Source organism: Schistocerca cancellata, chromosome 1, assembly GCF_023864275.1.
Source record: "Schistocerca cancellata isolate TAMUIC-IGC-003103 chromosome 1, iqSchCanc2.1, whole genome shotgun sequence".
In the NCBI taxonomy this organism is placed as follows: Eukaryota; Metazoa; Arthropoda; class Insecta; order Orthoptera; family Acrididae; genus Schistocerca; species Schistocerca cancellata.
Window position 1 is genome coordinate 1,269,568,129 of NC_064626.1, and position 26,590 is coordinate 1,269,594,718.

General features: G+C 42.1%; 1 protein-coding gene across 3 annotated transcripts in view; it reads right to left on the reverse strand.

Annotated features, from left to right (window-relative positions):
• The window catches only part of LOC126094986 (caspase-1-like), a 101,800-nt gene that overhangs the window by 23,863 nt on the left and 51,347 nt on the right, over positions 1-26,590 (reverse strand). For all 3 annotated transcript variants that reach the window (XM_049909659.1, XM_049909651.1, XM_049909644.1), the window contains exon 5: positions 23,139-23,259. In XM_049909659.1, coding sequence (XP_049765616.1) covers positions 23,139-23,259 — 121 coding nt within the window. The remainder of the gene's footprint in view (positions 1-23,138; positions 23,260-26,590) is intronic.

Genomic DNA, 26,590 nt, shown 5'->3' on the forward strand with positions numbered 1-26,590 from the left:
TTTTTCGACCAGACTGTTAATATAAATTGTAAATAGTAGTGAACCTACAAAGAGTCCTTTGAAATACTCCAGAAACGATGTTCGTATTTTCTGGGCTTTCCCGATGGGTCTGCTGCAAAAGCACTTCTCGGGTTTGCCGTCAGATCATATTATGTAAATCCCAAAACATCTCATCGGTTCAACTGCTCAACATCTGCAGGTGGTGATAGTTGCTGCTGCCACTGCTTCAAGATGTAACTGCTAATAATGGTGTGGCAGTGTCTAAATGTATCAAACCACGAGTAGGCAATATGAGTGCATCGGATGATGTTCGCAGCTACGGAAAAAGCGTGCTCTACTGTTCCCTGCTGGGAGGCGCAGAAAGTCCTTTTCCATGTGTGCTGTGGGCAAAGACTGTGCTGCTGCCACACAATCCTGTGGTAAAAAGCTGAATTAAATCTCAGCAGTGTGTTGCATTGAGTCATGAATCAGAAGTTCTTGTTTTCCCTGTACTGATTTAATGGCAGCCAGTGCTGGATTCCAGGCAGCGCTTAACTGAAAACCTGCATCCCTGTTGATATAATTGTCCGTCATATAGATATGTATGGCCTCCTTAACAACAGTCTGAGAAACATGACACTATGGATAAAATTTCAGTCTCTTCATAAAACATTCAATGCCCCGTGTCCAAGCAATGCTCCGCCACCGCTAATTTATCAGATTGCCCCACTTGTGTATGACGATAGTGTTTGACACAATGTTCTTGCACAGTTCATTATGTCTGCCCAATATAAGATTTTCCACATTGGCATGTGATGTTACACACGCCACATTTCCTACGGTCAGTCTCGTCTTTGACCGAGCACAATTAATTCCTCAATTTTGCTGGTGGCTGAAAAACACACTTTATGTCATGCCTTTTGAGGATTCTTTCTAGTCTTCAAGATATGCAACCAAAATGGGCAACACCACCATTGCAGTGGATGCCTCCAGATCTTCATTTACATCCCCACTTTGAATTTGCTTAGAATGGAATTCATGCCGTATCCGTCTATTAGAACAGCCATTATGTTTTGATACCATTGTTAGGTGTTGTAGCTCACCAGATTGAGTCTCGGCATCCGAGACCAAATATGCAATACAAACCACAGTCCATAATACACTAGCGCATTGTGCAGGATGATGACATCTAGCGGGCTGCAAATATAGTTCCTTGAGAGTTGCTTTGCAATAGACATTATATACCTAGTGTATCATCAGCTTTCCTTCTGACCGTGGCATCCAGGAATGGAAACATGACATCTTTCTCCACTTTCAATGTGAACTGTATATTCAGATGCAGCGAGTTCAGGTGCCAAAGAAACACAGCTAATGTCTCTGTTCCGTGGGGTCACACCACAAATATATTGTCTACATGCCGCCAGAAGCCGGAAGATTTGAGACTTCTGACTGCAATGCTTTTTCCTCAAATTCTTCCATAAAACAGTTGGCCACCAAGGGAGAAAGAGGACTTCCCATGGCGACACCATCGCCTTGTACAAAATACTGGTCATGCAGTACGAAATAAGGAGAGGTAAGCACATGTTTAAACAACGTCACAATGTCGTTCCCAAACTGGCTGCTGGTACGCTCTAATGAGTCCTGCAGGGTTACTTCTGTAAATACAGATACTATGTCAATGATAACCAAAAGATGTGTCAGTTGTAGCTTCCCAGTGAGGTTGCAGAAGAGATGAGATAGGTGGGACATCTGCCAAATTTTAACACAAGCCCCATCAAGAAAGTCTGACATCAGGTCAGCAGAAAGGTAAGCTCTGCAGGACTTGCTAGCGGACAAAGACGTCGTCATTTTTTGCGCTGACAAGGGGAAAATAGCAAGATAGAGGTGCTGCTCAACGATCCTATTGAGAGAGGATCCGACTGGCAAGATCCAATAAAAATCTTTAGATCATCTCAAAGTTCTATTCCTTCTAAAGTCATTTAGAGCTTACACCAACAGGCTGCAGTTCCCCCAAGACTGTACAGCCTATGGAAGACACACAAGCATGGGTATCCCCTTCACCCAATAGTAAGCAACACTGCTGCTCCTATTTTCTGGCCAATCATCTTACTAAGCTGTTGGGACCTCTCATAGGCAAGAGTGACCACCACATACAACATTCAGAGTACGTCATACGATGCCTGAAAACAATTAAGATACAACTGTCGGATCTTTTGGTTAGCTTTGGCGTTCCATCTTTATTTACAGAAGTACCCCTGCAGGACTTGTCAGAGCTTACCAGCAGCCAGTTTGAGAATGATATTGTGGCATTGTTTAAACAAGTACTTACCTCAACTTATTTCTTATTCAATGACCAGTATTTGAACAAGTGGATGGTGTTGCCACGGGAAGTCCTCTGTCTCTCGTGCTGGCCAACAGTTTTATGGAAGACTTTGAGGAAAAACTTCTGCAGCAAGCAAGTTACATTCCTGCTTCTGGCGGTATGTAGGCGATACATTTGTGGTGTGGCCCCACATGTGTGTGTCTCCAGCATCTGAACCTACAGCATTCGAAAACACAGTTCACAATGAGGTGGAAAAAGAAGGCATTTTACCATTCCTGGATGTTATGGTCAGAAGGAAAGCTGATGGTACACTGGAACACAGTGTCTACAGCAAACACACATACATGGAGCTATATTTGCAGGACACAAGTTACCTTCATTCTGCATAATGCAATAGTGTCTTACATTCTTTGGTGCATGGAGTACATGTGATCTCAGATGCCGACAGTCTACTTGCTGAGCTATAACACCTAACAATGGTACTCCAACATAATGGCTATTCTGGTAGAAATGCGAGGCATTCCATTTCAGGCAAACAAAGTGGGGATGTAAATAAAAATGCAGAGGCACCCACTCCAACTGTGTTCTTGCCCTATTTTAGCAGTATGTCTTCAAGAACAGAAAGAATCCTCAAATGGTACTATGTCAAGTGCGTTTTTCAGCCACTAGTAACATTGAGGAATTAGCTGTGCTCAGTCAAAGACGAGAATTGTCTTAGGAAACTTAACATGTATTAAGATCCCATGCCAATCATACACACCTGGGGCAACCTGATTGATCAGGAGTGGCAGGGCATTGTCTGGACATGGAGCATTGCATGTTTTATGAAAAGACATGCATTTTCTGGGACTGTGTTGTTAAGGAGGCCATAAATATTGGCACGGCGGACAATCTTGTCAACAGGGATGCAGGTTTTCAATTAAGCACCACCTGGCTGCCATTAAATCAAAACAGGGAAAACAAGAAATTCCAATTAATGACTCAGCACAATGTACTGTTGAGATTTAATTCTGTTTTTAACCACAGGAGTGTCCAGCACCACAGTTATTGCCTGTAGTGCACACTCGAAAGGCCTTACTGCAGCTCCCAGCAGGGAGCACTAGGAGTGTTGTTTTCCACTAACTGCAAGCATCTTCCCATGCACACATATTGCATGCTCCTGGCCCGATAAATTTCAATGCTGCTACATGATTATCAACAGTCTCATCTTGCAGCAGTGACAGCAGCATTTACCCCTATCTGAAGTGGTCAATCAATGACATTGATGAAATACTGCGAGATTTGCACAATACGATGCAGTTCAAACCCGTGAAGTGTATTTGCATGTTCATATTTGTTGACTCTTCTATTAAGTATGTCATTTGAGTTCTGTCTGCAAGGAAGTCCTGTATCCAACCACAAATTTTCTCCAATAATTGGTAAGCGTGTATTTTGTTCACTAAACAACAGGGCTGCACTGTATCAGATGTTTCCCAGAAGTCAAGGAACACCGCATCAACTCTAGCACCTTTGTCTGTGGCACCCTGGGTCTCACAGATGAGCAAAATTTTTTTAAGATTTAAGTATTTTAAGATATCTTTCAGCAGGATCCATTTTATTTTTATAGAGAAAAAAATTTATTCACAAAAAACGTCATCATGTTTGACCATGAAAAATGCTCTATAAACTTACAACAGACTGACCTAAGAAATATCGACCTATAATTATGCTGATCCATCCGATAAACCTTCTCGGAAATGGGAATGGGAATTACTTTTCTAATTGCTAGGTACACTTTGTTGCTTCAGTGAGGTATGATAAACTACTGCTAGACAGTGTGGAGATAACGTATTCTCGAATGTTGACATACTGGTTACATAATTTGGCCTTTATGAAAGTTTATTGCTTCACCACTGAGTAAGTGTTATATTGCTCCAACTACAATTCATTTAGCAGTGTCTGACATTTAAAAGTAATCTTTGCCCACTGACAATGCTTTCTGATACACTGATTGTTGCTTCACATATGAAATTGATGTAGTGTTGCAGTAGTGAGTGCACAATAATAACTGTGAAGCGGAATTGGTTGGCTGCATTCACCAATGTATTCATACCATATAATGTTAGCCTTAAGGTTTTAGTATAAAGTGGTTTATGTCATGCTAGGTATATAGGACATTGTTAAACCTGAGTGTAGCTAAATTGGTTTGAAATGAATAATGAGTTCAGTAATAAATCACAGTGTCAGTGATCCACTGTTAACCGATATCAATCGAACCTTTCATTGTTCACTTCCTAAGAATTACCAGCAAAAGAAAGTATATAATTAGATCATTGAGTTAAAGAAGTGATAAGATATTGCCTGTCATTAGAGAAGACTAGTCAGTAATGTTATAAACGGAATTCAGAGGGACCTACTTTGCATCCTTCAACAATCTTCGGATCCCGGAGTCAGATCAGCCTCCAAACATGCTGAATGAATTTTAAATTTTAGTGTAACCTCAATTTTTCAAGTAACACTGACCAAGGAAGAAGATACAAACAATGAATGATTATTCAGATCACAAAATTGTGTGTGCAGTGTACGTATTTTAACAATAATGGCTAGAGAAAGTGAGAATTTCCACTGCGTTAATGAGGATGACAGTGGCCATTGAAATAGCTTTGATATCGATGTTATTAATCAATTGGAACTGACTGACAGCATTCAAACTGTAGAAGCAACTGACAAAGTTCAGGACTGAATGTACACATTGAACTGTACAGACAGTGACAGACAACAATCATGTTGATAATTTATGAAGGGAGGATGTGTTAATAATTTTAAAAAAGTACAAAAAACTAGATGATCATGAGCAAAAGTTGACCAATGAAACAATCATCAGTTGGGTCAAGAACTGAAAGCAGATAATCAAAAATTGAGAGCTGATATGAACAAGGGGTTGAACAAAAATGTGATTGATATTTATAACAACTTGCAACAACTATTCATGGATTGGTAAAACAGGCTTATAAGACAGACAAAAACTGAACATTCTAATTGTACTCACAAGGGAATGGTATCATCCTACAAGTCGACACCAACCCTGAAATTTTCCGTACAGGAAGAATACAGTTAAAGAAATGCACTGTCGAAACTGTAGCTGCTAATGCACACTGCAAGTGTGTGTGTGTGTGTGTGTGTGTGTGTGTGTGTGTGTGTGTGTGTGTGTGTGTGTGTGTGTATATATATACAGGGTGTCCCAGCTATCTTGTCCACCCAAAATATCTCTGGAACAATAACAGTTATTGGAAAACGACTTTCACCGGTATCAATGTAGTAGGGCTGGGGCCCATGAACGTACATATTTGGAAACATGCTAAAACGAAAGCATATGTGTTTTTTAACACAAACTTATGTTTTTTTAAATGGACCCCCTATATTTTTTCTTCAGCAATCCATAGCATGACAAAGCATATACACAATGGCGTTGATTGCATCGCAATATTCCCATTACATCCCGAGATATTAAGACGCGAAGTTGACGCTTGAAACACCCGACATGCGCTGCTAGCGCACGTCCTGAGGCTCAGGCGTGAACCCCATACTGCCCGTAATCGCGATGTGATTGACATGCGTAATCACACTTCCATACTTATCAAGAGGTCCGAAACGAATAATACGGTCTGCTGCGCGGTTACGGGCAGCATGGGGTTCACGCCTGAGCCTCAGGAAGTGCGCTAGCAGCGCGTGTCGGGTGTTTTAAGCGTCAACTTCGCGTCTCAATATCTCGGGATGTAATGGGAATATTGCGATGCAATCAACGCCATTGTGTATGTGCTTTGTCATGCTATGGATTGCTGAAGAAAACATATAGGGGGTCCATTTAAAAAAAACATAAGTTTGTGTTAAAAAACACATATGCTTTCGTTTTAGAATGTTTCCAAATATGTACATTCATGGGCCCCAGTCCTACATTGATAACGGTGAAAGTCGTTTTCCAATAGCTGTTATTGTTCCAGAGATATTTTGGGTGGACAAGACAGCTGGGACACCCTGTGTGTGTGTGTGTGTGTGTGTGTGTGTGTGTGTGTGATATATATATATCAAAAAACAAAGCTGATGTGACTTACCAAACGAAAGCACTGGCAGGTCGAAAGACACACAAACAAACACAAACATACACACAAAATTAAAGCTTTCGCAACAAACTGTTGCCTCATCAGGAAAGAGGGAAGGAGAGGGAAAGACAAAAGGATGTGGGTTTTAAGGGAGAGGATAAGGAGTCATTCCAATCCCGGGAGCGGAAAGACTTACCTTAGGGGGAAAAAAAGGGGTATACACTCGCACACACACACACATATACAGACACAAGCAGACATATTTAAAGACAAAGAGTTTGGGCAGAGATGTCAGTCGAGGCGGAAGTGCAGAGGCAAAGATGTTGTTGAATGACAGGTGAGGTATGAGTGGCGGCAACTTGAAATTAGCGGAGATTGAGGCCTGGTGGGTAACGGGAAGAGAGGATATATTGAAGAGCAAGTTCCCATCTCCGGAGTTCGGATAGGTTGGTGTTGGTGGGAAGTATCCAGATAACCCGGACGGTGTAACACTGTGCCAAGATGTGCTGGCCATGCACCAAGGCATGTTTAGCCACAGGGTGATCCTCATTACCAACAAACAATGTCTGCCTGTGTCCATTCATGCGAATGGACAGTTTGTTGCTGGTCATTCCCACATAGAATGCATCACAGTGTACGCAGGTCAGTTGGTAAATCACGTGGGTGCTTTCACACGTGGCTCTGCCTTTGACCACCTTCCCTACCCTCTGGCTCCTACCTTTGTAACCGCCCCCGGTGTAAAACCTGTCCCATGCACCCTCCCACCACCTCCTACTCCAGTCCTGTAACCCGGAAGGTGTACACGATCAAAGGCAGAGCTACGTGTGAAATCACCCACGTGATTTACCAACTGACCTGCCTACACTGTGAAGCTTTCTATGTGGGAATGACCAGCAACAAACTGTCCATTCGCATGAATGGACACAGGAAGACAGTGTTTGTTGGTAATGAGGATCACCCTGTGGCTAAACATGCCTTGGTGCACAGCCAGCACATCTTGGCACAGTGTTACACCGTCCGGGTTATCTGGATACTTCCCACTAACACCAACCTATCCGAACTCTGGAGATGGGAACTTGCTCTTCAATATATCCTCTCTTCCCGTTATCCACCAGGCCTCAATCTCCGCTAATTTCAAGTTGCCACCACTCATACCTCACCTGTCATTCAACAACATCTTTGCCTCTGCACTTCTGCCTCGACTGACATCTCTGCCCAAACTCTTTACCTCTGTATATGTCTGCTTGTGTCTGTATATGTGTGGATGGATATGTGTGTTGTGCGCGCGCGAGTGTATACCCGTCCTTTTTTCCCCCTAAGGTAAGTCTTTCCGCTCCCGGGACTGGGATGACTCCTTACCCTCTCCCTTAAAACCCACATCCTTTCGTCTTTCCCTCTCCTTCCCTCTTTCCTGATGAGGCAACAGTTTGTTGCGAAAGCTTGAATTTTGTGTGTATGTTTGTGTTCGTTTGTGTGTCTGTCGACCTGCCAGCACTTTAATTTGGTAAGTCACATCATCTTTGTTTTTAAGTGTATATATATATATATATATATATATATATATATATCAAACAAAGATGTGTGACTTATGTGGTTGTGTTGCTGCCAAAACACGTTGAAGGGTGGACCAAGTCCGGAAAATTTAGAAAAAAATGCATGTAAATGTAATGGTTTTGTGGTGGCAGATTGAGAAAATGAGGCTAACAATTATCTGACGAAGAAATAATGACGTTAAAACCTGTGGGAAGCGGCTAAAAAAGATCAGTGACGTGGGAAAAACGGAAATGGAAAAAAAGCGAAAGTTATTGGAACTGGCCAAAAAGACTGTTTAATAGCTTAATAGCTGAAAGGAACTGTTTGTGAACTGGAAACAGTGGATTTTGTAGCAGCGTTATTGTTGAAAGCGGAGGGCAAAAAAAAAAAAAAAAAAAGTTTGGTACAGATTTATTGATGACATCTTCATGATCTGGACTCACAGTGAAGAAGAGCTCCAGAATTTCCTCTCCAACCTCAACTCCTTTGGTTCCATCAGATTCACCTGGTCCTACTCAAAATCCCATGCCACTTTCCTTGACGTTGACCTCCATCTGTCCAATGGCCAGCTTCACACATCTGTCCACGTCAAACCCACCAACGAGCAACAGTACCTCCATTATGACAGCTGCCACCCATCCCACATCAAACGGTCCCTTCCCTACAGCCTAGGTCTTCGTGGCAAACGAATCTGCTCCAGTCCGGAATCCCTGAACCATTACACCCACAACCTGAAAACAGCTTTCGCATCCCGCAACTACCCTCCCGACCTAGTACAGAAGCAAATAACCAGAGCCACTTCCTCATCCTCTCAAACCCAGAACCTCTCACAGAAGAACCCCAAAAGTGCCCCACTTGTGACAGGATACTTTCCGGGACTGGATCAGACTCTGAATGTGGCTCTCCAGCAGGGATACGACTTCCTCAAATCCTGCCCTGAAATGAGATCCATCCTTCATGAAATCCTCCCCACTCCACCAAGAGTGTCTTTCTGCCGTCCACCTAACCTTCGTAACCTATTAGTTCATCCCTATGAAATCCCCAAACCACCTTCCTACCCTTGTAACTGCCCCCGATGTAAAACCTGTCCCATGCACCCTCCCACCACCTCCTACTCCAGTCCTGTAACCCGGAAGGTGTACAGGATCAAAGGCAGAGCCACGTGTGAAATCACCCACGTGATTTACCAACTGACCTGCCTACACTGTGAAGCTTTCTATGTGGGAATGACCAGCAACAAACTGTCCATTCGCATGAATGGACACAGGCAGACAGTGTTTGTTGGTAATGAGGATCACCCTGTGGCTAAACATGCCTTGGTGCACGGCCAGCACATCTTGGCACAGTGTTACACCGTCCGGGTTATCTGGATACTTCCCACTAACACCAATCTATCAGAAATCCGGAGATGGGAACTTGCCCTTCAGTATATCCTCTCTTCTCGTTATCCGCCAGGCCTCAATCTCCGCTAATTTCAAGTTGCCGCCACTCATACCTCACCTGTCTTTCAACAACATCTTTGCCTCTTTACTTCCGCCCGACTGACATCTCTGCCCAAGCTCGTTGCCTTTACAAATGTTTGCTTGTGTCTGTGTAAGTGCGGATGGATATGTGTGTGTGTGTGCAAGTGTATACATGTCCTTTTTTCCCCCTAAGGTAAGTCTTTCCGCTCCCGGGATTGGAATGACTCCTTACTGTCCTACACCCGTACTCTCTGCTGGAAATATCACTTTGCCACGAAGAAAAATGATCCTAATCCTACTCCTAATGATCCAACTCCCCAAGATACTATCCAAATTGAACCCTGCCTGGAACAGTTCCGTCCTCCGTCACAGCGGGACCCACCTCCTCTTCCTCAAAATCACCCTCTCCTAACCTTCCAGGAATTTCTGACTTCCAGCCTTGCCTCTCAATCCTTCTTAAAAAACCTTAATCCTACTCCCAACATCACCACTGCTGAAGCCCAGGCTATCCGTGATCTGAAGGCTGACCAATCCATCGTCATTCTTCCGGCGGACAAGGGTTCCACGACTGTGGTACTTGATCGTCGGGAGTATGTGGCTGAGGGACTGCGTCAGCTTTCAGACAACACTACTTACAAAGTTTGCCATGGTAATCCCATTCCTGATGTCCAGGCGGAGCTTCAAGGAATCCTCAGAACCTTAAGCCCCCTACAAAACCTTTCACCTGACTCCATCAACCTCCTGACCCCACCAACACCCCGCACCCCTACCTTCTACCTTCTTGCCAAAATTCACAAACCCAATCATCCCGGCCATCCCATTGTAGCTGGTTACCAAGCCCCCACAGAACGCATCTCTGCCTACGTAGATCAACACCTTCAACCCATTACATGCAGTCTCCCATCCTTCATCAAAGACACCAACCACTTTCTCGAACGCCTGGAATCCCTACCCAGTCTGTTACCCCCGGAAACCAACTTGTAACCATTGATGCCACTTCCTATTACACAAATATTCCGCATGTCCAGGGCCTTGCTGCGATGGAGCACTTCCTTTCACGCCGATCACCTGCCGCCCTACCTAAAACCTCTTTCCTCATTACCTTCGCCAGCTTCATCCTGACCAACAACTTCTTCACTTTTGAAGGCCAGACATACCAACAATTAAAGGGAACAGCCATGGGTACCAGGATGGCCCCCTCGTACGCCAACCTATTCATGGGTCACTTAGAGGAAGCCTTCTTGGTTACCCAGGCCTGCCAACCCAAAGTTTGGTACAGATTTATTGATGACATTTTCATGATCTGGACTCACAGTGAAGAAGAACTCCAGAATTTCCTCTCCAACCTCAACTCCTTTGGTTCCATCAGATTCACCTGGTCCTACTCTAAATCCCATGCCACTTTCCTTGACGTTGACCTCCACCTGTCCAATGGCCAGCTTCACACGTACGTCCACATCAAACCCACCAACAAGCAACAGTACCTCCATTATGACAGCTGCCACCCATTCCACATCAAACGGTCCCTTCCCTACAGCCTAGGTCTTCGTGGCAAACGAATCTGCTCCAGTCCGGAATCCTTGAACCATTACACCAACAACCTGAAAACAGCTTTTGCATCCTGTAACTACCCTCCCGACCTGGTACAGAAGCAAATAACCAGAGCCACTTCCTCATCTCCTCAAACCCGGAACCTTCCACAGAAGAACCCCAAAAGTGCCCCACTTGTGACAGGATACTTTCCGGGACTGGATCAGATTCTGAATGTGGCTCTCCAGCAGGGATACGACTTCCTCAAATCCTGCCCTGAAATGAGATCCATCCTTCATGAAATCCTCCCCACTCCACCAAGAGTGTCTTTCCGCCGTCCACCTAACCTTCGTAACCTCTTAGTTCATCCCTATGAAATCCCCAAACTACCTTCCCTACCCTCTGGCTCCTACCCCTGTAACCGCCCCCGGTGTAAAACCTGTCCCATGCACCCTCCCACCACCATCTATTCCAGTCCTGTAATCCGGAAGGTGTACACGATCAAAGGCAGAGCCACGTGTGAAAGCACCCACGTGATTTACCAACTGACCTGCCTACACTGTGAAGCGTTCTATGTGGGAATGACCAGCAACAAACTGTCCATTCGCATGAATGGACACAGGCAGACAGTGTTTGTTGGTAATGAGGATCACCCTGTGGCTAAACATGCCTTGGTGCACGGCCAGCACATCTTGGCACAGTGTTACACCGTCCGGGTTATCTGGATACTTCCCACTAACACCAACCTGTCAGAACTCCGGAGATGGGAACTTGCCCTTCAGCATATCCTCTCTACTCGCTATCCGCCAGGCTTCAATCTCCGCTAATTTCAATTTGCCGCCGCTCATACCTCACCTGTCTTTCATCTTTGCCTCTGTACTTCCGCCCCGACTGACATCTCTGCCCAAACTCTTTGCCTTTACAAATGTCTGCTTGTGTCCGTGTATATGCGGATGGATATGTGTGTGTGTGTGTGCGCGCGAGTGTATACCTGTCCTTTTTTCCCCCTAAGGTAAGTCTTTCCGCTCCCGGGATTGGAATGACTCCTTACCCTCTCCCTTAAAACCCAAATCCTTTTGTCTTTCCCTCTCCTTCCCTCTTTCCTGACGAGGCAACCGTTGGTTGCGAAAGCTAGAATTTTGTGTGTATGTTTGTGTGTCTATCGACCTGCCAGCGCTTTTGTTTGGTAAGTCTCATCATCTTTCTTTTTAGAAATATTTTTCCCACGTGGAATGTTTCCATATATATATATATATATATATATATATATATATAAATATAATAGAGGGAAACGTTCCACGTGGGAAAAATATATTTAAAAAGAAAGATGATGAGACTTACCAAACAAAAGCGCTGGCAGGTCGATAGACACACAGACAAACACAAACATACACACAAAATCTAGCTTTCGCAACCAATGGTTGCCTCGTCAGGAAAGAGGGAAGGAGAGGGAAAGACAAAAGGATTTGGGTTTTAAGGGAGAGGGTAAGGAGTCATTCCAATCCCGGGAGCGGAAAGACTCACCTTAGGGGGAAAAAAGGAGGGAAAAAAGGACAGGTATACACTCGCACACACACACATATCCATCCTCATATACACAGACACAAGCAGACATGTGTCTGTGTATATGAGGATGGATATGTGTGTGTGTGCGAGTGTATACCTGTCCTTTTTTCCCTCCTTTTTTCCCCCTAAGGTGAGTCTTTCCGCTCCCGGGATTGGAATGACTCCTTACCCTCTCCCTTAAAACCCAAATCCTTTTGTCTTTCCCTCTCCTTCCCTCTTTCCTGACGAGGCAACCGTTGGTTGCGAAAGCTAGAATTTTGTGTGTATGTTTGTGTGTCTATCGACCTGCCAGCGCTTTTGTTTGGTAAGTCTCATCATCTTTCTTTTTAAATATATATATATATATATATATATATATATATTTGTCTTTAAATATGTCTGCTTGTGTCTGTATATGTGTGGATGGATATGTGTGTGTGTGAGTGTATACCCGTCCTTTTTTCCCCTTAAGGTAAGTCTTTCCGCTCCCGGGACTGGAATGACTCCTTACCCTCTCCCTTAAAACCCACATCCTTTCGTCTTTCCCTCTCCTTCCCTCTTTCCTGATGAGGCAACAGTTTGTTGCGAAAGCTTGAATTTTGTGTGTATGTTTGTGTTCGTTTGTGTGTCTGTCGACCTGCCAGCACTTTCATTTGGTAAGTCACATCGTCTTTGTTTTTAGGTATATTTTTCCTTCGTGGAATGTTTCCTTCTATTATAACCATATATATATATATATATATATATATATATATAGAGAGAGAGAGAGAGAGAGAGAGAGAGAGAGAGAGAGAGAGAGAGAGAGAGAGAGAGAGAGAGAGAGAGAGAGGAAAACATTCCACGTGGGAAAAATATATCTAAAAATAAAGATGATGAGACTTACCAAACGAAAGTGCTGGCAGGTCGATAGACACACAAACAAACACAAACACACACAAAATTCAAACTTTCGCAACAAACGGTTGCTTCATCAGGAGAGTGTGAAGGAGAGGGGAAGACGAAAGGATGTGGGTTTTAAGGGAGAGGATAAGGAGTCATTCCAATCCCGGGAGCGGAAAGACTTACCTTAGGGGGAAAAAAAGGACAGGTATACACTCGCACACACACACACACACACACACATATCTATCCACACATACACAGACACAAGCAGATATGTGCTGCATGAAGAATCGCTTATAACTGCAGTTTGTACAGCCCTTTCTGCCTAGCGCTTGAATCAGCATTGACAAGAGAATGTGCAAGTTTTGAGCACTTAAACCATTCCAAAAATGTCTCAAATTGTTAATTTTTTGAATAACTTCCAGTTCATATATGCAGCTAAACTGCTGCAGGTGTAATTGTTACATAAGAGACTAGATGAAGAAAGAAAATCAAGAAATATGTTGTTTCATTACAGACTACTTCCACCTATCGGAACTTTCAATACTTGACATTATGTATTTTATAAAAATTCCTGTAGCACAGCTGTTATAATTCTTGAATGTTATATATCTGGAACAATTCCCTGTTTATACCCTGTAGTTGTTGCGCAAATAGATTGTGTCTATTAGATGACGAAAATAAACCATTGCGTTCCACAAGGCACACCAGATAAAGGGAAGAATAATGCATTTGGACACTTCACAGTATTTACTAATTTTATTGGAGTAATAAATGATTGTGGCCATTGTTCTGAATATTTTGCTGCTTAGCAGGCACACCTGATCAGATTTGTAAAGCGTGTTGATGCAAGCTGACTGCAAAAATGACTGAATTTTAACAATACTGTTCCGCTAATAAACCTGAAATGACAAAGAGCTATCAGAAACCATACAGTCCAACAAGTTTCTGAAATGCGCTATAACATATAAAAACTTCTTTATCAATTGGATGAATGACAATACGTTCCGGGTGTACTCAGAATTACATAAACTGTCTTTTCATCATCCTCCTAAAGACAAGGTTATTCTAAATGATGGATCCATTTTCGAAACTTCATAGTTATTCTCAATTACAAATCCAATCTGAACAAGCTTTATACCAATGAAAAGAGGAAGTTTCAAAGTTTTTCATAATATTTGATATCAACTTAATAATTTGTAATTGATTAGTTTAAATAAGTATTTAATAGAAATGCAATAAATTTTATAAATGGTAAATGTGGCCACAGTTGGCTGCACATCAAACATTGACACGGTAGCCAAACTCATCCCACACACGCGAAAGTGCATCTGCTGTTACTGACTGCATGGCAACAGTGATAATGTTCCTCAGATTGTTCAGAGTGGTTGGTAGAGGTGGGACGTAACCAGCTTCCTTCACATAATCCATTAGAAATAGTCGCAGGGTGTGAGATCAGGTGATCTCGGTGGCCAGAAGTGCGGAGCCAGGTCCTCCTCAAGTCCCCTGTGACCGATCCAGTGCTGAAGAAGGGAATCATTCACAAAGCCCCTCATACATCATGGTGCCAATGGGGTGGAGCTCCATCCTGTTGGAAAATACAAGTCCTGGGAATCTTCCATAATTTGAGGGAACAGCCATTGTTCCAACATATCCAAGTAGGTGACTCTCGTTACAGTTCTTTCTGCAAAGAGAAATGGTCCATAAACCTTTGTATGGGATACGGCACAGAACACGTTGATCTTCGGTGAGTCTCTTTCTTGTTGCAATGGTGAATGTGGATTTTCCAAACCCCGTATGCGAACATTGTACTTGTTGACTTTTCCACCAAGATGGAACATCGCTTCATCGCTACAAATTACATGCTGTAGAAATGTGTCATCCTCCATCTTTGCTAGCACATAACCACAAAATGCGAGACACTTCTCTTTGTCATTCGGGTTGAGAGTCTGCACAAGTTGTAATCGGTAGGGCTTGTCCAGCAAATGTCATCTCATAACTTTCGATACAGTTGGATGGAGTATTCCAAGTTCTTGATTGGCTCTATTGGTAGACTTACTGGGACTGCGCACAAAGCTTTCTTGAATCCGTCAGATATCATCCGCTGATACATGAGGTCGGCCTGTGCTTTCTCCTTTGCACACACTCCCAGTCTGTTTAAATTGCTTAAACCAACGGCTAATGCTGGTGGTTAAATACCGAATTTGGAACGAAATGCCCACTACACTGCAATTTGCAACTCACTTTTCGCTAACAAGAATGCAGAAAACCTTGTGCTCCACAGTTGCCATCTCACTCACAACTGACAGTGAAACAGAATGGCAGCCCTATCGCCGCACGAACTCTACCGGCCGCTTATGAAACCATCACAGTCTCCCCACCAAAAACTTTGAAACTTTCTCTTTTCACTGGTATAAAGTTTGTTCATTTTGGATTTGTACTTGAATACATACAATTTTTTTTTAAATGGGTCCATCATTTAGAATAACCCAGTAGGTAATTTAGCCACATCTGCACTTAGATTCCTGCAAATCCTGGGGAAAGAGAAATCAGTAAGTTAACATATTTTGCATATTCTCATTCAATAATGTCCTATGGAATTATGTTCTGGGGTAACTCATCTTAAAGAAAGAAAGTCTTCATTCCTCGAAAACATGCTTTAAGAATAATATGTGGTGCTCGCACATGATCATCTTGTAGATGTCTGTTTAAGGAGTTGGGCATTTTGACTTTCCAATTTATTTATTCCCTCATGAAGTTCATTGTAAATAATTCATTGCACTTCAAGGAAGAACAATGATTTACATAATTACAATACCAGAGGAAAAAATGACATTCATTAGACCACATTAAGGTTGTCTTTAGAACAAAAAGATGTGTAAAATTCTGCAACTAAAATTTTTACCACTTATGCCCTATATTAAATGTCTGACTGACAGCAAGGTAAAATTTGAAAAACAGAAAAAAATTTCTCCTTGACAACCCCTCCTACTCCATAGAAGAATTTCTATTACTGTAAGATTTGCCATGCAAAATGATCCATGGAACATGAAACTAAAGAACATCCAGATCAAGAGTCCAACTGAAACAATGCTAGTTTCTGCATCTGGTATGAAGACGCTTCGGGCATAACTTTAAAAATTATTCTCTCTCATTTTTCCAGATTTTGCTAATTCGATTACAAGATTTCAGCAACAAAACAGTTCTCTTTTTTAAATTTTTGGTGCTGATTTGCCTAGAGGTTCTTGAAGACATATAAAACTGCAGAAATAGTAACCCACTGATACTTATCACCAGCATCATTGTATTCAAATGTGTAATAGCATTCATTGACTGCAGAAGCATTTTTTTTTTTTTTTTGCTTGAAATGATAAAGTGCAGTTTGCACACAGGACATGTCCTCTAAAAACTTTGTAATTTTGCCAATTCCTGTACCAAATATGAGGACATGCTGAAAATAATGCCTCCAAAGTTTTAAATAAAGGTTATTGAAGTTCTACACCTTTATTCTTCATGTCTACGTATTTATGTCATAACCAAGTCACCCTGGCTATGATCATTTCTCCCAACAAGTGACCAGTTTGTTGATACCATCACTGACTTTGTTGATGGAGCCACACCACCAGCTCTGCTTGAACCACTTCATCACTACCAAAGTGAAGTCCTCTAAAGCACTTAAGTTCTGGAAACAGATGAAAAGTCGGGACTATATGGATGACGATGATCGGTAACTATGAATTCAAGGCATCAGATTGTTGTGGATGTTGCAGTGTTTTTGTGTGGTGTGACATTGTCATGCAGGAGGAGAGGGAACTGTGTGTGTTCGTGTGTGTGGATGAAGTCTTTGAACTCTAACCTCGACTATAGCATGCCATTTCTCACACACTAACATCATTATATTACACTTTACAATTCAGAACCTTATAGCGGCAGAGGGCTGCAAATTTGCAGATGTGAAGAATAAAGACACAGACTGTTAAATAATAGTTGTTTTATTTAAAAAGCTTTAAGAGTTTTCACATAAAAAATTTGAAGGCCTTATTTTTCAGCATATCTTCATCATTCACTGAATCTGTTTAACCAGGTTGAAGAAGCCTGTAAGCCAGCATAGTTTATCTTTCATGTAATTCAGAGGGCCTAGTCTCTTACATCTCCCTCATTAATGCTGAACTGACTGAAATGAACAGTTTTAAATCATTCGAATGCTTTTTCTTTCACACATTGGCGAATTTCATTTTAGCACATATTTCATACTTCGTGTAACTCTTTCTTACATTTATACAGTTAACTTCAAGATTTTTATGAACCAGCTTTGCACACTGCTTAACTGCAAGCAAGCTTTGCACACTGCTTAACTGCAAGTACTTTCTCTCTCAATTGTTTCACTAAAAATGTACAGCATTTCCTTTGTCACTAAAAGCTATTATTGTACACCTTTTCTTTGGGCTAGGAAGGAAATGCAGTTTTGTTCTGGGCTATAGCTAGCGCAATAATCATCTTTCTAAAGTCAGTTCATGGATCTTCAGTTACTTCCTGATTCTTCTACTGTTTACACTATTTCTAACAAAATATCGACATAATTTGAATGAATTCCCAGAAATTAACTAATAAGTAACAATTCAGCGAAGTAGATGCTTTTGATTGCATACCACATTCTTTATATTTCATCTTTGCAAGTTTGCAAACATTAATTGGATTTCCCATTATTGTGAACCTCGAACCTGCACAAAGACAGATGCTATTAGCAAGCAAATACAAACAAAACATGAAGAAAATTAATTCAGTTTTGTCTCCATTGTTAACACTTAGCGATACTGAAAACAAAACTGCTAATTATTATGGATGTTAAATGAGTTGCAAATTAGAACAAATAGTAGCTAAACAATTGTGTCAGAGGATCAGCAGAAACTGAAATTTGCTTTACAAATTCCTTTCACATTGTGGCTTGTTATCTGTTTATACCAAGGATATGTGCCAGCTATCTGCTTCAGCTACGGCAGGGGTGCACATTTATCCATCTGCCAAGCAAGCTATAATTTAGCAAATTTCAACATTTTATTAAATACCGGGTGATCAAAAAGTCAGTATAAATTTGAAAACTTAATAAACCAAGGAATAATGTAGATAGAGAGATAAAAATGTGTATCAATATGTACCTCTCTGCCTACATTATTCCGTGATTTATTCAGTTTTCAAATTTATACTGACTTTTTGATCACCCGGTATACTTGCAGTGTGTCTTAGCAGCGAAAATTCTGCCACTGCATTTCTTTTGCTCTATTCTTCCTGAATAAAAATTTTCAGAGCAGGTTTTGATTCGTAGGACTAGACAGTTCCTTTGTCAGGACAGTAAACAGAGGAAGAAGCCAAGTTTGCTCGAGTTCAGTTTCAATCTCACAGCAAAAAGAAATCTGTCTATTGAACCAAGGACATGCTTCTGATCTTGAAATTAATGACAGCTAACTGGATAAATTCGTCATGGGTAAACATAATGGCAATGCTGAGCTCTTTCCATCTCGTTCCCAATGGACAATTTAATGTTTCATGTTCAAGGATTTCAAATGAATCAGTATTTGTGTATAGCAAACGTATTTTTAATGGCTACACACAGGGAATGTTCAGCATGGAAAATTTTACATCACCTGCAGAGTTAGAAACAACATTCTCAATTGAGTATCAGTCCCAGGATTGACATAACAAGGTATGTTATTTACTAAACCGTCACAAGTATGGTGAGGATAGCAATCTGAACTTAACAGTAGTCGTAAAGAAGAATTTGAGGTAGAACAGTGGATCGAAAAAATGTGGGAAGAAGAAAGATAAGAGAAATGTATAAAATTTTGGAAACAGAAAGAGGGGAAAAAATGATTGTAAAGCGAAGAGAAAGAAATTTCATGTTTACAGTCGAGTGATAATTCATAATGTCTTTCACAATTTTGACTTGTGTAGAAATTCATTAGTGTATATAAAATTACATCAACGAACTGTTTCAAACTATAATACAGATGACAACAATTAATATGTTTAATGGAACGGGCACAGAGAATTGTACTGCCAAATATTATGGCCTCTTTCTCCTCTGCTGTTCATGAGGTGCCAGTGAGGGATGCCATGACACTTACGGTATAGCCTATGCAAGAAGGTGAGGCAGGGGGGGGGGGGGGGGCACAACAACACAATACTTCACTTGCGTGTGATGAAGTAAATGACAGTCAAGCTCTGTACAAAGCTTAGGACCTGCAAAAGCTGTGAGTGATTAAAATACACTCCTGGAAATTGAAATAAGAACACCGTGAATTCATTGTCCCAGGAAGGGGAAACTTTATTGACACATTCCTGGGGTCAGATACATCATATGATCACACTGACAGAACCACAGGCACATAGACACAGGCAACAGAGCATGCACAATGTCGGCACTAGTACAGTGTATATCCACCTTTCGCAGCAATGCAGGCTGCTATTCTCCCATGGAGACGATCGTAGAGATGCTGGATGTAGTCCTGTGGAACGGCTTGCCATGCCATTTCCACCTGGTGCCTCAGTTGGACCAGCGTTCGTGCTGGACGTGCAGACCGCGTGAGACGACGCTTCATCCAGTCCCAAACATGCTCAATGGGGGACAGATCCGGAGATCTTGCTGGCCAGGGTAGTTGACTTACACCTTCTAGAGCACGTTGGGTGGCACGGAATACATGCGGACGTGCATTGTCCTGTTGGAACAGCAAGTTCCCTTGCCGGTCTAGGAATGGTAGAACGATGGGTTCGATGACGGTTTGGATGTACCGTGCACTATTCAGTGTCCCCTCGACGATCACCAGTGGTGTACGGCCAGTGTAGGAGATCGCTCCCCGCACCATGATGCCGGGTGTTGGCCCTGTGTGCCTCGGTCGTATGCAGTCCTGATTGTGGCGCTCACCTGCACGGCGCCAAACACGCATACGACCATCATTGGCACCAAGGCAAAAGCGACTCTCATCGCTGAAGACGACACGTCTCCATTTGTCCCTCGATTCACGCCTGTCGCGACACCACTGGAGGCGGGCTGCACGATGTTGGGGCGTGAGCGGAAGACGGCCTAATGGTGTGCGGGACCGTAGCCCAACTTCATGGAGACGGTTGCGAATGGTCCTTGCCGATACCCCAGGAGCAACAGTGTCCCTAATTTGCTGGGAAGTGGCGGTGCGGTCCCCTACGGCACTGCATAGGATCCTACGGTCTTGGTGTGCATCCGTGCATCGCTGCGGTCCGGTCCCAGGTCGACGGGCACGTGCACCTTCCGCCGACCACTGGCGACAACATCGATGTACTGTGGAGACCTCACGCCCCACGTGTTGAGCAATTCGGCAGTACGTCCACCCGGCCTCCCGCATGCCCACTATACGCCCTCGCTCAAAGTCCGTCAACTGCACATACGGTTCACGCCCACGCTGTCGCGGCATGCTACCAGTGTTAAAGACTGCGATGGAGCTCCGTATGCCACGGCAAACTGGCTGACACTGACGGCAGCGGTGCACAAATCCTGCGCAGCTAGCGCCATTCGACGGCCAACACCGCGGTTCCTGGTGTGTCCGCTGTGCCGTGCGTGTGATCATTGCTTGTACAGCCCTCTCGCAGTGTCCGGAGCAAGTATGGTGGGTCTGACACACCGGTGTCAATGTGTTCTTTTTTCCATTTCCAGGAGTGTAAAATAGTGGGACATTGAACATTTTCATGTCCAGATGCTCAAAGTTCACAGGAATTATTTATGTACAAACATTTATTTATTTATATGTGTCACGAATTTCTCTCTGACACCTTCTAATGTTTGTTCATCATTTCTGAACATATTGTTACCACTTATGTAATGAACCTTTAAGTATAATATATCTTGTGTGTAAATTTTAACCATAACCTGATTACTTTTGCTATGTAGATATATTTGGTCTTACTCGTGCTGTTTTCTTATGTTATTGAGCACAGCAGTGGCGACAGTCCAGTTGCGAAACTGAGTCTGCATTGATTAGTCGCACTCACTAATGTGTTCAGGCTAATTATTTGTGCCACATTCTGACGGCCTTATAGCTTCAGTGTGAAGTGTGGCATATGGAACATTGCCAAAACTGAGGAGTTAAATTGGTCTGGAATGAGGAATACATTCAGAATATTAAATCATACAGACAGTGATCCACTATTAACTGTTGGCAGTTGAACCTTTCATTGCCCATTTCCTAAAATTACAAGCAGTAGGAGGTACACAATTAAATCCTTGAGGTGAATAGGCAAGAGGTGGCATGTATCATTAAAGCAGACCAAATGGTAGAGTTATGAATGGGAGTAAGTTCTTTGGCACAATATCTGTAGAACCTCACATGTATCTCATTGGTCTAGTTGCCTTTATACTGGTAATTTTCTATTCTGCAACTGCTTATCTAACCATCTGCCACTCTTGTCACCTGCGCAGTAACTGAAATAACTGTATTATGATCCTCCATGGAGTAATGATTTACAATGACAAAATTGAGTATTTCATTCTTCTCTCTGCCCACCCAACAATTTGCTCAGCATTGCCCAATTTAATTTAACTACTCTGCATTACTCGCATTTTATTTTTGTTGAAGAAACTAATTCATCTTGTAATCACTTTTCAAGATGCTATCCACTCCATTGCACTGATTCTCCGACTCCTTTTCGTCTCTGGTAGAATTATTCTGTCATCGCCAGATGTCAAAGCTTTCACTTCTTCTTCCCAAACTTTAGTTCCCTTTCCAAACTTCTCCTTCCTTTTATTTACTACTTCTTTGATATACAGACAGAGCAACAACGTAGCTAGATTTCAGCCGTGTCCCACTCTTGTCAAAAACTGCTGCCTCCCAAACAAACCTTATGGATTGAGTCAAAGCTCCCAGCTATTATTAGTTTACCCCATGGAGGCCCTTCTGCTATGCTGCTGAATTAGTGGCTGGTTCAAGCTCTTAACTATGGTACTTCACACGATTTGTTAGTGTACTGCCCACAATAAGTGTGATATCACTTTTCATGTTTACAATATCCCTGTAAAGATTATAACAACAAAGATTATCAGTTTTTGACAATATAATGTAATTGGGTAGATAAAAAAGTCTACCCACTAACCGTCGGAAGGAGAACAAACATATAACGCAGTTCTTACGTATGCCATCTTTCAGAGCCAGTGGCTCCTTCCTCTAGCAGAAGGGTTGAAGACAAACGGGTGAAGGAGAAGGTCTGAACAGGTTTAAAAGGGGTAGAGTTTGGAAAAGTCATCCAGAACCCCGGGTCAGAGGAAACTTACTAAACAGGATGAGAATAAAAGACTGATTCCTTCAGTCTTTCCTTCTCATCCCATTTAAGTCTCCCCTTACCCCGGGTTCTGGGTGACTTCTACCCCTTTTCCTAAACTTCTCCAGACTTTTCCTTCACCCCTCCTCCTTTGCCCTTCAACCATTCTGCCAGGAGGAGGAACCACTGCCTCCAAAAGCTTGCATATGTAAATTGTGTGTGTGTGTGTGTGTGTGTGTGTGTGTGTGTGTGTGTGTGTGTCTGATGAAGGACTTTGTCTGAAAGCTGATTTTCACAGACAACCATTCAGTGCCTCCTGTATGTAAGTATGCATATGTTTGAGACTTGAAAATGTTTATACAGTTTCATTTGATTAATCCTCCTGTACGTGATGACCAGGAATCTATCCAGTTCATATTTTATTACAGTTATAGCTTGAAATAAATTCTGACAAACTGGTCCAGGATTTACTATTTTGTACAATATTGGTCTTAAAGCTGCACTTACAAAAATATTATGATTTACCTGGAACTGTCGAATATGCTATCAGGAAGTCTGCTTGCGTTGGAATCCTATATGAAAGTGGGGCACCATCTGTTTCCGTTCTCAGTGTAATCCCACCATCCAACTTGTCACCCTGGCATGCCTGAAACACAGTAAAAGAGTAGCACATTTAAACCTTTTTGTATGTTCAGGAAAGCACAACAACAGGATGTATACGCAGACATGGAAAAAAATTCCCAGATTTTTCCCGGATTTTCTGGTTAAAAATAAAACTTTCTCCTGGGTGAAAATACACCTTTTCTGTGCTAAGTGACAGTATACTTTTCCTTGGAATTGTAAAACTTATCAATCCTTTGAATGGTTATAGTTTTATACACCATCATAGAATTTCCCGGCACATTAGAAAGCGAAACTTGGGGACAAAAACATGATTTGGAACAATCTTTGATGTGCAGCAACATCTACGTTGCTTAAATTCGATTACAAAAGCACTTTTATAAGCCAGTCATAGCTCATGTCACATGATCTCGTTAGCCGATGACAGCAGATATTCAGAGCATAGGACATGCGATGTGTCAGCCAATAGCAACATCACTTAAGTAGCGCCAACGCACAAATAGAAAAAGTTAATGGTTTAAATTAATATAGTGCTGCAAATACTGGCAAAGAGATAGAGGGGCTGGTCAGTACTTACCTCAGCTCAGTACAGCCGATAGATACACAAAACAGAACATAAAATTTTTATCCTGGCTTTCAGAACTTTGTTCCTTCGTCAGGGAGGAGAGAGGGGGAAAAAGAGAAAGAAGGGAAAGTGGATTCAGTTACTCACAACCCAGGTTATGAAACAACAGGAGAAAGGTAAACAGGGAGGGTAGCAAAGATGGAGGCATGGGTGTCAGAGGGAAGCCAAAAATATTCTACTGTAAGTACTGTGCCAGCTTCAAAATGAAGAGGATGCATACAGAAATAAAGAGGTATATAGTATAAAGATAAACGAAACTGTACGATGAAAAGATGCGTGAATGGCTAAAGAGGAAAGGGAAAGAGATGACTGAAGAGTAAATGGGAGTGAGGTTGGTTAACGTAGGTTTAGTCCAGGGGGATGGCGAGTTGAAAGGATGTGTTGGAGTGCAAGTTCCCATCTCCGCAGTTCCGAGGGACTGGTGTTGGGTGGGAGAAGCCAAATGGCACATACGGTGTAGCAGGTTCCTAGGTCCCTAGAATTACGCTGGAGGGCATGCTCTGCTACTGGGTATTGGACATCACCTAGGCGGACAGTTCGTCTGTGCCCGTTCATGCGCTCAGAAGGGTGGAAATAAAATAAAATCTGAAACTAATAACATATTTCAGTCTTCCGTAATTATGTGGATGTATATTAATTCACTTGATAGCTCCCGGCCACTTGACATGAGAGCAATACCGTATTTACTCGAATCTAAGCCGCACTTTTTTTCTGGTTTTTGTAATCCAAAAAACCGCCTGCGGCTTAGAATCGAGTGCAAAGTAAGCGGAAGTTCTGAAAAATGTTGGTAGGTGCCGCCACAACTAACTTCTGCCGTCGAATATATGTAGTGCTACACAGGCATGCTTTGCAGGCACAAAGATAAATACTGGCGCCAAAACCTCTGCGTCATTTTAAAAAAAAAAATTGTGGAAGACGAGCTTTTTTCTCCGCCCCGAGTTTCGACCACTGTATTTTCATACATTATCCAACATAGTAAATACAAATTAAGTACAGTTCATCTTCTAATTTAGCAGCATTTCAATGTACTACGAAAATCCGATTGGCGAGACTGTTTGGGATGTTTGTCAATATGGCCAACTCTATGTTCTGAATCTTTTCTTACCTGGAGAAGAGATGGTTGCTAATAGGAACTTTTATGAATTGTGAATCACATGCATTATTCTCTTCACAATAAGAATAATACGAATATAAACATTTTGCCATGTATTCTTTCGTGTTTGCTGCTATCTCATTTAACCTGTCTGCCTAATTAACAACGAAACTAGAGTGAGACAACAGCAAACGCGGAAGAATACACATATCATGTCATGTTTATATTCGTATTATTCTTGTGCCTGATAGTGATACAGTCAGAAATGAAGCACGGCAATTGACTAGATTTTTAAATCTAAGATGCCTCTAATTTCTGTGTAGAATGTAATGTACTAAAGAGGCGTCTGCAAAGATTTTCAAACGGAGAAAAATTTTCGCTAAACTCTCGTTCAGAACATCTTCTATCATACGCATTCTATTATTTGGTTCTTGTTGATCATTATCAAAGAAAGCAGCAGTGTAAGTAACAACAAATAACAGTCTCTTGCCATTGTTTCGCTAATGAGACGATTCCTCCCTCTCTCTCTCTCTTTTTTTTTTTTTTTAATTGTAAGCGGCGGTAGTGGGCACAAAAGCAAGCCATGCCGCGAGCGGCGACAGGCCGTAAACACAGAATGCAACAAACAATGCATGACACAGTATAGTAATACATTTTTAGCTTAGAGTGACGTAAAAACCTATAACAAAGAGAACGGCACTTATCATATCAAAGAAAAATAAGCAATCAATTCAAACCAGACGAAGCACGTGAAAAAGGAAGGGTACCCGTATAAATACGGACGGAGTGCCCGACGCATAGCAATGGCTACCTGGTATAGCTTAACTGCTAAGCTTACGACTCGAACCGAACTACTGTAGCTGTATCGTCATTCATTCGACCTAAATTGTCCCTTATATTACAATGGACCAACATTGTTTCGATTTGAAGGTGTGGCCTAAGACTTTTTTCTCCCCTTGAATTTCGAGTCTCAAATTTCAGGTGCGGCTTAGATTCAGGAAATTTTTTTTTCCTCGATTTCGAGTCATTTTTCAGGTGCGGCTTAGATTCAGGAAAATTTTTTTTCCTGGATTTCGAGTCTCATGTTTCAGGTGCGGCTTAGATTCGAGTAAATACGGTAAACGAAGAGGAAACAGCAAAATCACTAAACTTAAACACGGGTCACGTGGAAACTACCCACCTCCCCACTACAACTAAGATTGCTCTGTGCATCAGCCTGATAAGAGTACAAATCTCTCTATGGAGTGAGCATTCGGATGAGCAAAACGAGAAATCTTCGTGTAACATCTCCTGCTGCTCAAGTGACGTGGTATTGGGACAGCACATTTTAGTCCGTATAGTGCTTAGCGTATTTTGAGTGTTATTAATTTGCTAGAACAGATAGATCACCTTCGGAAGTATCCTGAAACTTTGTATACACATTTTATAGACATTTTAACAATTTTATACCTGGAACTGAAATAGTTTTAAAGCTGTGAAGAGCATGAGTATTGTGCTTTTCCTCCACAGTATCATAGCTCAGTGCCACTTTACTTACGTTTTTCCCGGTGCGGGAAAAGAAGTGACAGCCAACAATACCTTTTTAGGTTTTCTATTACATTTATTCATGCTGTCGAATTAATTACTTCACAATGACAG